Source organism: Vulpes vulpes, unplaced genomic scaffold (assembly GCF_048418805.1).
Source record: "Vulpes vulpes isolate BD-2025 unplaced genomic scaffold, VulVul3 u000000899, whole genome shotgun sequence".
Taxonomy (NCBI): domain Eukaryota; kingdom Metazoa; phylum Chordata; class Mammalia; order Carnivora; family Canidae; genus Vulpes; species Vulpes vulpes.
Window position 1 is genome coordinate 513,209 of NW_027325780.1, and position 13,019 is coordinate 526,227.

Sequence of the window (13,019 nt, forward strand, 5' to 3'; positions counted from 1 at the left end):
TCCATCTTTCTGTTCCAAGATGACAGCTGTGCTAACCACACAATCCTAAAACACAGAGGAGTGGGGCTCTCTGTAGGCTTCTTCTTGGGTAAGTTGTGAGAATTAAGCCAAATCAACAAATAAAAAGTACTGAGAATAGTGCCTGCCAGTTGTGTGCCTGTGTGTGTGTGTGTATGTGTGTGTACTAAAATGGATATGTACACTTGTATATGTAAATATATATAATATACACTGGTATATTATATACCAACCAATATACCATATTATATACCAACACTGGTATATTATATACCAACCAATATACAGAGGTATATATAATATACACTGTATATATCTGTATATATGCCATGTGTGCAAACATGCACACATATATATTTCAATACACACACACACACATAACTTGAAAAGGGATAAGTAAATAATAATTAGTATAACCAGGTTAGCTATTTAAGTAGGATGCTTTACCAGACTTCTAACTCTATAGATTAAAAAAGAAAGAAGAAAGAAAGAAAGAAAGAAAGAAAGAAAGAAAGAAAGAAAGAAAGAAAGAAAAGGATTTTTTATTTTATTTTATTTTTTAAAGATTTTATTTATTCATGAGAATACACAGAGAGAGAGAGAGAGAGGCAGAGACACAGGCCGAGGGAGAAGCAGGCTCCATGCAGGGAGCCCGACGAGGGACTCGATCCCCGGTCTCCAGGATCAGGCCCTGGGCCAAAGGTGACGCCACCGGGGCTGCCTGAAAAGGAGTTTTTATTTTTATTTTGTTTTTTTTTTTAATTTATAAATTTATTTTTTTATTGTTGTTCAATTTGCCAACATATAGAATAACATCCAGTGCTCATCCTGTCAAGTGCCCCCTCAGTGCCCGTCACCCAGTCACCCCCACCCCCTGCCCACCTCCCCTTCCACCACCCCTAGTTCGTTTCCCAGAGTTAGGAGTCTTTCATGTTCTGTCTCCACGAAAAGAATTTTTTAAATAGAACTTTTTCTTCATCTATTACTACGGAAGAAGAGATGCGTTTCTGAAAAGTTCGAAGTTCCAATTTAAAGTAAAAGTAAGAAAAGCAAAAGCTACTTTAGGAATGGGGTCTGTGAAGCAGAGAGGCAGAGCATCCTTTCTCCCTGCCCTGCCAGATTATAAAGCCAGGAGGCATTTGGGCCCACTAGTCTCACATACCTTTGGGGGGGGGGGGGGGGGGTGGCTCAGCGGTTTAGCGCCCCCTTCAGCCCGGGGCGTGATCCTGGAGACCGGGATCGAGTCCCCTATCAGGCAGGCTCCCTGCATGGAGCCTGCTTCTCCCTCTGCCTGTGTCTCTCTCTTTCTTTCTTTCTTTCTTTCTTTCTTTCTTTCTTTCTTTCTTTCTTTCTTTCTTTCTTCTTTCTTTCTTTCTTCTTTCTTTCTTTCTTCTCTCTTTCTTTCTTTCTCTTTTTCTTTCTTTCTTTCTTTCTTTCTTTCTTTCTTTCTTTCTTCTTTCTTTCTTTTTCTTTCTTTCTTTTCTTTCTTTCTCTTTCTTTCTTTCTTTCTTTCTTCTTTCTTTTTCTTCTCTCTCTCTCTGTCTCCTCTGTATGTGTGTCTCTCATGAATGAATAAATAAAATCTTAAAAAAAAAAAGACATACCTTTCCACCTCAACATTGTAGGCCTCATGGCCTGCCTGCCTGTCAACCAAAATGCATGTGGAAGAGAAAAAGAGGTGGCCCAGCGTCTCACTCCATTCCCAGTTCAGCTTCTGGCGCTAAAATTTTTTCACCCTGTCGAGGTGCTTTTGCACCTTCCGAAGACGACATTTCCCAGCAAGACCAAAAGCAACATCAGTTCAAACACCAGGCCAGCTGCTTCCTTTCCGAGGAGGAACTACCTCAGAGGCGACTGTGCATAAGTCTGGAGGGAACTGGCACTTCCTCATTCCTAAATCCCTGGGCCAGGTGGGGGGTAGACCTCAGCGCTCGGTACCCCGCAGTGCAGTCCTGCCGCGCGGCTGCGGCCACCAGGAGTCGGGGGACTGGGGGGCAGGCTTCTTCATTAAACCCAGCAATGGTCTCAAATCTTCAGAAGTGCTTAAGAGATGTGTTGGGGGGAGGGATTGAGGGAAGGGGAAACGGGAGAGAGCACGGAATGAGCCAACAGTGATTTCCAGTGGGATTGGACAAGGAGAGAAAAAGAAAGAAAATCTCAATCCGCCCCCCCCCCCCGCCCCGCTCAGTCTGTCCCCGCGGTCTGCTCACGGGACCCCTCCCCGGCTCTCCGCACGGTCCCGCTGGCGGAGGGGGCTCCGCGCCGAGAGCGGGTGGAGACAGAGCCCCGGGAGCCCCTGACGCCCCCCCACACCTAGCCCGGCTAGGCCGCTCCGGGGCTCCGGCCTCCCGGGATCCGAGGGGCAGGGCACGCCTCCAGGCGGGGGCTCGGGGTTTGTCTGGTCCTGGGTGTCCAAGGTTTCCCGCTCGCGGTCACGCTCCTTGGGCCGCGCGCCTACGGGAGGAGCTGCGGGAGGGGACAACGCGCGGAGGACGGGAAGCAGGCGGCGCACCGCCGCTCGGAGGTCGGTGTCGGAAGCCAGGAAACGCGGAACCGGCCTCAAGCACGCGTCTCCCCATCCTCCCTCCCCATCCTCCCTCCCCGCCCCGTGCGGCGCGGAAGGGCTGCAGCAGATCCGCGCTTGCAACCGTCCGAGGGGGGCTGCGACTGTAGATCGCGGGACTTTGGGCCTCCGAGGGCAGCAGAGCCTAGGAGTGGGCACGCAACCTTGGGAACTTTGTCCGAGCAGGCCAGGTTTCGATCTGCTCTCGACAGCTCCCGCGGATAGGTGCAGCGGTGGGAGTGTCTTCTGGGGCCCTACCGATGCGCAGCCTACGAGGGTAAACTATACCCTGAAAGCAGATCCTGGGAAATGCAGCCATCCCTCCCCCCACCCCACCCCCCGCTCCTACTCCTACACACACACACACACACACACACACACACACACACACCACCCCGCCCTTAGCCTACCCCACACTGTCAAAAGCCAAAAGAGGAGAGGGGGATTCGGAATCTGCTCGGAGAGCACGCTTGGAGACCGAAGGCGCTAGGCGCCCGGTAGGCCGAGGCGTTCTGCCCCGACTGAGACACAGCAAATGCTAGAGCGGCAACCCGTTGGTTTTCCATTTCCCCAGTCTTTACCACCGGCGGCTACCGGGCTGTGAGCTCAGGCCACCAGTCTAGACTTCACCGGACCAAGACAGCTGCAAATCTGCATAACCCTGTGACCTTGTTACCTCCGCAGGTGTGTGCAGACATCGATGGCCGCGGCCTCAGCCAGCGACCTCGGTTAGCTGGGTAGGTGGGTGGAGTTATGGAATCTTAGAGAGTCTCATCTGAGAACATCCAGACATGGAGAGAGTTAAGATACATCCGAAAGCTTGAAAAGGCAGCATTACAACAAAACATTTCAGTTTGCCTTGGCTGAAGGCAAAACTAGCTCTGGGCACCCTTACCCTACTAATTTCCACCAAAAAGGTCTTGTGGGCTGATTAATCAGCACAGGGGCCTAGCCCTAAAGTGTCTGCCACAACACACCTACCTATGGGGATTGTCTGGGCAGTAGCTGAGCCAAGATTAGTCTTTCTTCCTGATTGTGTGATTAAGTTAATGGCCATACAAAAGAAAACACAAGGGAAATCGCCTACTATCCTTCAAATTATATGATTCCAAGCTTTACAAAAAGGATCATCTGCTTACTTTTTTCTAGATCTAAGTTCATCTCTGAAACCCCAACAGGACGAAGCCACCTAATGAAGAGGAGATTCTGGACAATTGGGACGGAAACATAGGGACATTGAAGTTTTGGCGATTTTGTTTGTTTGTTTGCTTATTTTGGAAAGTTAGGCCCAAGCAACCTGTGTTGTTGGTTGGTTGACTGCTTTTAAAGACACTTTTGCTCCAGAGATTCACTAGTATCCCAGGTATGGACAATTTAGTTGGCCTCTCAAGCATTGTGATTTAAGGCTCTCTTAAGTCCATCTTTCATTTGCCCCCAAATATCTTTCTTACTTCTTGCCATCAAATTTACTTCATGACCAATCTCGGTATTTTCTCCATACATCTCATTTTAGATTTAATTGGGTCCTGAGTAGCCCATTGCAAAAAACCATTCCCCAGTGCTGGGGAGTTTAAAGATAGCAAAATCTGTCTCACTTATTGTATAGATGAGAAAACCAAAATGCAGCTAAATCAAATGATGCCAGTAATGACACAGAGTGATGTCGGTCATGAAGATCAGTTAAAACTGAAATTTTGGACCATTCTCATTCCACTTTGCTGGGGATTAGTGTTTCAGATCATTGAACTGTTGCCTAGGAAAACTGAGAGTAGGCCTCAGAGAAATGTAACAGAGAAAGCCCTTAGATGATTAAGTCAACCTACTTTTTCACCAAGCGGGGGGCACACCATGGAGACATCTCTTTGCCCTACCCTTGGTCTTGACTTGCTCCATGCCCTAATTGTAACTTGTTTTGCAGTCGCCTTAAGATAATGAAGGTTTTACAATCCTTTTAGAGGGGAAACCATTGAATGCCATCATTGAGACAGTGTGCAAGTTCCCCATTTCAGACTTTCTCACAAGTGTCCTCCTTCTGCCCTCCTTCCAGTAGAGCACTGGCAAGATGTGGAGGGGAAAAAATGGGAAAGAATAACCTCCTGTGATAGATAAATCAGGGTAGTGTCTATTAGTAAAGCATTTACAGAATGACTCTGAAGAGAATGGACTAAGTACATGCTACTGTAAGACCCAAAGGATCACATGTTTATGGTTTTGCACCTAATGGTTGCTGAACAACTTAACTAAGAATTGTTGTCAGTATATGAAGAGTACAGAAAGACTGTCCATAAGAGGAGGAACAGGAAGAGGAGGAAAATTATCAGGTTCATGCTCTAGGACAGGGGTTTTTTCCAGAGCCCGCGCAGCTGCTCAAGCCTTTAGAAGGAAGGCTGGGCCCAACAATACATAGAGTATCATGGTCATTTCACCTTGGTTTCTAAAGAAACTCCCCATTGGATCTCTTCATGGATAACGACAGAATGCTGAAGTGTTCCAGAGCATAGAATACTCCTCCATGTAGGTATCACGGTAGAATTAAAGTGGGCTTCTCATTTAGCTTTTCTGATCAAGGCCCGAAAATGGTCTCTGGCTACTTGTGAAGATGCTAACTATCCTGCTGCTGAAAAGAATGCTGACATCCCACGGACAGGTTGGCTTCACCACAGGCATCTTTGTCTAAATGATCTGCCCTATGATGAAGAAGCCCAATACTTTCCCGCTAAAGATTTTATAAACAATAATCAAACTTTGTCCTCTCACTTTTAGGTTCCATATTGGCTTAGAGACAATAAATGTATGTGGGACAAGGTTTATTACCCCTCTCTTCTTTCCAGAGATTCAGTGAAACTAGATGGTATCTACTCAAAGTGTAGCCCTTAGCTACAATATAACACTTTCCACATAATTGCTTTGAAGAAAATAGTCATTTATTGTCAAAGCATCCAACATACCTGGATAATCTATAAAGTTTAATAAATCTTTCCAGGGATAAAAGAAACACATAACTATTCAGACTCCATTTCACTGGCACAAAATTACACTTTGTATTAAAAGGAAATACATATTTACATAATGATGACATTCTTCATTGAAGTCCATAATCATTTCATGATACATGCACTTCCCCCTGGAAACTTAAATTGAATGGTGACCCCTTTTTCTTCATTTTATTTATTTTTGTAAGAACTCAAACTGTCATCAAGAAATGCAGAAAGCATCTCACCCTCCTCCTTTACTTTATATCTAAAATAAATTTTGCCCTTACATATAATTATTACATCTAAACCGTAAGTGCTTAATAATTTAAGTAGAAACGTATGACAAATGCATCAATATGTTGCAATATATGACATTTTAAAAAATGTACCTTTATTTTTGGAAAGTGAAAATGCGTGCATTCAAAAGAAAACCCCTCGAACAACCCACCCAATCAAAAATCCACCATCCTGTCTTGTGCGTGCGTGTGGTGTGGTGTGGTGTGGTGTGGTGTGGGTCCCAGGTAAACATGGAGATGCAAAGGTTGGGGTGGCGCGTGTGTGTTCCTGTCTGTCTCCGGGCGCAGTGTTTCAGGTCACGAGGAGGTGGTGGATGTCCTCGCGTGTTTTCCCCGTAGGTGGCTCGGTTGTGAGTGTACGCGCGTGGAAATCTAGGGTCCTTTCCGGGTCAATTATGCGAGGTCATGTGCCTGGAGAGGTGGTGGCGCTCCCTGAAGGACTCATTGCAAATGGGGCACTTGAGTTTCTCCTCCCGCCGCCGCTTCACTAAGGGCTCCATGGCGTACTCCTTTTTGTGATGCGACCGCATGTGGTACACCAGGTCGGAGGTCATGCGGAAGGAGGCATTGCACTTGGCGCACCAGTTCTGCGCGGGCAGACACAGCGAGGTGAAGGAGGGCGGCAGCAGCGTGAGCGCCGAGGGCAGCTGCAGCTGCAGGGGCCCCGCGGCCGCCGCCGCCGCCGCCGCCGCCGCCGAGCTCTTGGGCCAGAAGGCGGTGGCGTAGAGGAAGGGGTTCTGTTTGGGCAGGCCGCCGCCGCCGCCCGGCAGGGCCCCGCACCCTCCGTTCAGGTCCGCGGCCCCCTGGAGCTTCGCGGCCAGAGGGTCGGTGGCGGCGGGGTAGAGTCTGGCGGGGCCCACGCCGTCGCCGGGGTGGCACGGCTCGAGCGCGCTCAGCTTCTGGCCCAGCACCAGCGGGGGCAGCTGCGAGAAGGAGCGCGCCGGCTGCGAGAAGGCGCTCTTGCGCTCGTCCGAGGCGGCGCCCTGGCCGCCGCCCGCGCCGCCGCCCGCCGCCCCCGCGCCCGCGCCCGCGCCGCCCGCGCCCGCGCCCGCGCCGCCCAGCTGCGGCACCGAGGTGAAGGCGCTGCCGCGCGCCGGGCTGCCGCCCTCCAGCCGGCTGGGCAGCGCGCCCCCAGGCCGCGGGGCCAGCAGCTTGTCTGCGCCCCCCGGCGAAGCGGCCACGGGCGTGGAGGAGCCGCCGCCGCCCGCGTCCTGGTCGTCGGCGGCCGCGCCCCCGCCGTCGGCGGCCGCGTCCTCCTGCAGACCCGCCGCCCGGGCCGCCTTCTTCACCTCCACGAAGGCGCTGCGCTTCGCCTCGCCCGTCTCGGGGCTGGGCGGCGCGAAAAGGCGGCCGTTCTCTTCCAGGCTGAAGTAGCTGCCCGAGGCGCGGAACTGCTGCGGCGTGCACACCAGGTCCTCCTTGGAGGCGGGCAGGGGCCGCTCGGCGAAGCGACCCCGGCCCCCCGCCAGCCCCCCGCCGCCGCCGCCGCCGCCGCCGCCGCCGCCGCCCTCCGCCGCCTCCTCCGGGAACTTCCTCTTCCCCTTGCCGCCGCCGCTGGCGTTGCCGTCGGGACTCAGCTCCGCCTCCTGGTGGCCGCCGCCGCTGCCGAGGCTCCGGACCGGGGAGCAGCTGTTGCCTCCCCCCGAGTTTTCGAGCTCCCGGGCCAGGTTGTGAAAGTCCGTGGAGGGCTTGGCGCCGCCGCCGCCGGCCGCAGGCTGGTTACTGCCCTCGGGGGAGGGGGCCGGGTAGTGGTGGATGGGGCCGGCTTTGCCGAACTTGGGGCCGGGGCCCAAGGGTGTCTCTTGTTGCTGCTGCTGCTGCTGCGGCTGGTCCTTGCCCCCGCCCCCGCCCCCGCCCCCGTGATCCTTGGCGCCCACGCCGCCGCCTTGCTCTTCCTGGGGGCTGGCATCAGCGCTGTGAAGTCTCTTGGGGCAGCGGAAGCGCAGATGCGCCACATAGGGGAACTCAAACTGGAAACGTTGGCTGCATTCCAGGCATGTGTAAGGGGATGACCCTGCTTAGTGAGAAAACACCAAACACACGCGCACGCACACACACACACACACACACACGCGTGCGCGCGTGCACACACACGCACACCACACGATTATTAAGCATCGTCTCCATACCAGTTTGCCATCACCCTCTGTAAAAATCCACCTTCCATTTTTCAGGACCTGAGCGCCTACAAAAGTATCCTGTCCGACCTGAGCTAACTTTCCCCCCTCATTTGAGGGGAGTGCAGTAATCACGCCAAGTGTTCCCCCCCCCCCCCGGATTTATTCTCATCTATCTGTCCTGGCTTCATTCCAGACTATACCTCCCCTTCCCAGCAGATGCCCTAAGGGAGGACTGGCGCCAGTGCACCAGAGTGAGCCCCCCCCCCTCCCTATGTCTCCCCCGCTAGTCAAGGGCCCCGTCGCAGGTCTCGAGCCAACCTACCATTCATTTTGCTGTGGGATCTAGAGGGGCAGAGCAAGAGTAACTCAGTCAGTTCTTTCCCATACCAAACTAGTAACTCCTCGTCTTTGGCAATCCTGCGGAGAGAGCGGTAAAACAGCTGTCCGTTTTTTATATAGGCTTCAAGGTTCTGCTCCTCTTTATCTCTGGCTGATTGGACGAGTCGCAGCCACATTAGACCTTCTGAAGAACCATTTGCCGCTGAGGTGTCTACCTACAGTTTAGAAAAAAAAAAGGATACAAGAGGGTAGGGAGGTGGGAGGAGGTAGACTCTCGTGAGGGTATGAAGCCAGGGGAACCAGGACCATTTCCTTTTTGATATTCTTCTCCAAAGAATTATCTGAGATCAAGCTTAACCATGACTTAAGTTGGCATCCATCTTTGTGTTTGTAACCAGCAGACAAGATAGCTGTCCTTTGAAACACTGTATCAATCATATAGATTAAGCTTGGGTTTCATTTATTGGTTGAATATCAAATAAGGAAATTTCTCCTTACAATCAAATTCGTATTAACCTCTTGAGAATTCACTTCTAAGTTATCCCACATTACAAAAGTGTGAGGAATTTTGTTTGCTTCGGAAGTTAAAAAAGCAAGCTTAGATCTTAGAAATTATTCTGTGGCATCCATTCATCTTCCTAATTTTGCATTAAACAATTAATAGTTTTTCTTTGTGAAAAAAGAAGAAGAAGAGAGGGTGTCTGGGTGGCTCAGCGGCTGAGCACCTGCCTTCGGCTCAAGGGGTGATCCCGGAGTCCCGGGATCCAGTCCCTCATCCAGCTCCATGCATGAAACCTGCTTCTCCCTCTGCGGGTGTCTCTGCCTCTCTCTGTGTGTCTCTCGTGAATAAATAGACTTAAAAAAAATAAAAAGAATAGAAAGCGGGAAGGCTTATATCTGGAAACTCAAACATAGGAATTTAATGATATTTTATTGTCAAATCATTAACATTATCATTAAATACAAATTCTGGGCACTAGCTAGCTTCCTAGAAAGAGTAACATTTAGGGGAAAGGAAAGCCTTTGGAACACAAATGCACTCAATTCTTATAATAAAAGTACTTACAGAAAGTATTTAGCATGCAATTGGCTTCTACCCTAGTTGAAATCTCTCAAAGAGTTAAGGAAGTTGTGTTCATCACCAGGAAAGCCCAGAACTGAGGCAGCAATTTAGATATACCTGGCATTCAAAATCAAATTTTGTCATTTATTCCAGAAATCAGTTGACAATAATTTGAATTTAATTTTCCTTTTCTATTTTTCACGTGTGATATAGGATGTCTCACATTTTTTCACTTTCTACATTCAGAACAGTTCTCAGCTTGTCAATAGAACGATCCTTGGTCAGTTTTCAACATGGGATTACCCTCATACCCTATGCAGCACTGGCCAAGACTTACCCGGAAGATATAGGGGACTGTTCTCTTGTCCGTGGACTTGAGAGCTATGAAAGCTATGCTGTCATACAGGGAAGTATGGCTCAGGATGCAGGGACCGAATATAGCATTCTCAGGGATGTCGCAGGTGGTGTAAACACTGGTAAAAATATCTGTCAGGCATTGCTGGACAGCCTTTGCATCTCCATCCCAGATGCCTCGCTGGATGCCTGAATCCTCCATCACTGGTGACAGATACACAGGACAAGGAAACAACTTATATTACTCCTTGTTTATACTCCTTTTGCCTCTATGAATCCAAGCAGAACATTTCAGCTATTAGACATTATTTTTCTTGAATTTGCCTACTTTTTGCAAAAATAAAGCCAGTGGCAGATTAAATCTGGCATATTTTGAAAATGCCAACTGAGGAATACTCCCCCCGCCGCCCCCTGCCGCCTTTTAAAAATAATTGGAATCGTGGGAGCTCAGAGCTGACCGCTTTTGAGAAGGAAAACGGGGCTAGGAAAGACAGACCACTTTTCTGCATTACCTTAAGGGAGGATGGGCCAGGATTTGGGGAATAAGGGTAGGGGAGAACAATAGGATTTTTTTTTTTTTCTTACTAGCCTATAGACTTTCCTGACTGAAAGAAACTTCCAACCCTTGGGAGAAAGCTCCTCTCCTCTCTTCTTATGTATTGAACTGGGTGCCCAGGAGTTGATTTTTTTCTTTCTTCCAAAGAGGGGAGCAGCCTTAATAAGCAGGCAGAGACAGAGGAGCATGGAGAATGGATTTCAAGTAGAGTGTCAGGGCCACTGATTCTGTGTCGGCTAACCTTTCTCTGCAGCCTACGGACCTACGTCTGTTCATTACCATAATCCAAGACTGTCCTTCCGAGGCTTTAATTAAAAGCAGCAAGCAGAGGTAATTATTTTTTTCTCGACATGCTTATTTATGGATGAGGGTGAATCCCAGTTACCTTGTTATACAAGGGGGTGGATTGAGTTGCATGTGCCTCATGAAATGAGCAGGTACAGGGCAGGCCTGAAGTGTCCCCTGATTGAAATACTGCATGTGTAGTGACTGGTGTGTTCTCACTCCCCCACATATGACTCTGTGTGGGCAAGAGAGGGCAGCCCCACTTGGGTAGACCTCTGTGGGCTCCCTGACTATTTAATCCACAGCAATTTAGAATGTTTAATACCTTGATGGAGGGCTCTATTAAGCTGTCACAGACATTTTTTTTTCCTATACCACTGGACGCCCTTACAAACTTGTTATTTTAAAAAAAACAAAACAGGTATTTAAATTTTGAACTGGCTTTGAACAAACTGCATTGTTAACTCTGACTGATTAAAAGACTCCCCCAAGTTGGGTTTTCCCTAGTAACGGGGCGATAGGCAGTAATTTATGTATGCTTTGTATAAATTAAGTAGCAGGAAAGAGTAGACCTAATTCTTTTCTTGAGAAGCTGTTCATTATGGAATAATATTAGTAATGTCCATTTTTATCTTAATGTCTATTAACCAATTAATCTTGCAAATGTGATTACAAGGTAGAGCTCCCCCCCCCCCTTTTCCAGCTAACAGAGCATAAAACTTTGGTCAGTCTCTTTTTCCATTCACTCTGCTACATCCTCCAAATGTCAAGTATTGAGCTGTTTCTTTCTGCCAGACAGAAATAAGAGAAAATATCCATAAAGTAGAAACTTACTTTATTATATTACAGCCTCTATCTCTGGGTATTTTTACCCCCACACAAAGTAGCCTTTCTGATCTCTAATTGCAAATTTAAATACGTCAAAAGAAAAAAATAACACAACCCTTCAGAACCTCTCATCTCCTTTTCAGTGGATTCCTATTCTCTCCTTTTCAGTTTCCTCAATTCAGCATTTTATGCCTCAATTTCTCTCTTCCCTTTAAAAGTCTCTTTCACACAAGCGTTTCATTGTGCCGGGAGGTCGCCCCGTCACTTCGGGCGACAGCAGGGACGCAATCATTAAAATGCGGTTCTACCTAACAATACGGTGAAAAGATCCTCGCTACGCCGCGCGGAGAGGGGTTCGCGTCGCCGCGGCGGCCGCCACGAGCCCCGAGCGGGCCGCGATACCGCGGGCCGGGAGCCCGAGCTCGCCCACCGGCGTGCGGACGCCTCCGCCGCCCAGCCCTTCGGAGCGCCGCAGCCCGCCGCAGGCCCCGGCTCCCGCCGCCGGAGGGATCCTCCCAGAGCCCGCTGGGCTCGCCCACTGCCCGTCGCTGCCGCCGGCCGCCCGCCCTCCCCGGAGGCAGGCATTGTCTGGCGGCCGCGCGCTCCCCCGTCGCTTGCTTCTCTCGCAAAGTGATCCCCACCCGCTCCTCCCTTTGTATGATCCTATTGCCAGTAGAGAGATCCCCTCAACAATTCTGTTCCCCTCTCTCCTGGTTGATGACGAGACGGACGACAAAATTGTCCACTCTCCCTACCAAGCCTGCCTTCCTCCCCACCCCCCTCCCACGGCAAAGCACAGACTTACCGGCGATAAGGTCAGGAGCGAATCGCCCAGATAAGGCCACTGGAACCGAGAGATGCGAGCGAGTGTTTCTTTTGCCTATTGTATCAGTGCATTTCCATGTCAAGAGGTGTCGGTGTAGCGGTCTCGTAGGCTGTGCCTAGAGAGGAGAGGGAGAGGGAGAAGGAAAGGGAGAAGGAGAGAGAGAGAGAGAGAGAGAGAGAGAGAGAGAGAGAGAGAGAGATGGAGAGAGAGATGGAGAGATGGGGTTGGAGAGATGAGGGGAGAGTAAGAGCGAGACAGCGGGAGCGCGCGGAGAGAGTTGTACAGATGGACCCGATGCAGTGACTGACTGGCACGCAGACACACACTTTTTGTTTGCTGCACATAATCTGCCCAATGACGCGTGACAGCCCACGTCCCCTCCCTTTAACTCTTTGCTGGGCTGGGCGCTCCCTCCGGCGCCGCCTGCCTCGCAGCGGTCTCTCTGGCCTGCCCGCGCCCCCCAGGTCCTGAGCACCTTCCCCAAGTGGCAAAGCCTCCCTGAGCGCGGCCCGGCCCGTCTCCTCCTAAAGCTTCCGCCCTCTGGGACTGCAAGGAGGGGGAAATCCGTTTCGGGGTCGGAAAGGGAAGTACCAAAAGAACTGGAGCAGACCTTTCTCCGTTTCTCTTGGCACTTGGAGAACCTCTGGCAGAGAGCTGGCCATCCAGCGCGCCCTCGGAGCCTGTGCGCAGTTCTCGAGTCTGAGTTCAGGAAAGGGGTGGGGGTGGGGGTGGGTTGCAGATTAGCCTAGAGGGATTCCCTGGCCTGTGAGCCACCGCTGATTTGCGCAGCCAGTAG

General features: G+C 50.4%; 1 protein-coding gene across 2 annotated transcripts; it reads right to left on the reverse strand.

Moving 5' to 3' along the window:
• Nucleotides 1-5,483: 5,483 nt before the first annotated feature.
• PRDM8 (PR/SET domain 8) lies at nt 5,484-12,661 on the reverse strand. 2 transcript variants are annotated; one of them, XM_072745512.1, is made up of 4 exons: nt 12,203-12,661; nt 9,712-9,932; nt 8,295-8,526; nt 5,484-7,869 (listed from the first exon to the last, which is right to left on the reverse strand). In XM_072745512.1, the coding sequence occupies exons 2-4, from the start codon at nt 9,928-9,930 to the stop codon at nt 6,242-6,244; spliced, it is 2,079 nt and encodes a 692-aa protein (XP_072601613.1). In that variant the 5' UTR covers nt 9,931-9,932; nt 12,203-12,661; the 3' UTR covers nt 5,484-6,241. The 2 variants fall into 2 exon arrangements, with proteins under 2 accessions (XP_072601613.1, XP_072601614.1); XM_072745513.1 differs by having other exon boundaries at nt 5,484-7,866; nt 12,203-12,596.
• Between the last annotated feature and the right edge of the window lie 358 nt (nt 12,662-13,019).

Coding starts and splice junctions, on each gene's coding strand:
- PRDM8 (XM_072745512.1), bottom strand. CDS start 9,930: ATGGAGGATTCAGGCATCCAGCGAGGCATCTGGGATGGAGATGCAAAG. Junction 8,527..9,711: donor CAGTCCCCTATATCTTCCGG/GTAAGTCTTGGC, acceptor TCTAAACTGTAG/GTAGACACCTCAGCGGCAAA. Junction 7,870..8,294: donor ATCCCACAGCAAAATGAATG/GTAGGTTGGCTC, acceptor TTTCTCACTAAG/CAGGGTCATCCCCTTACACA.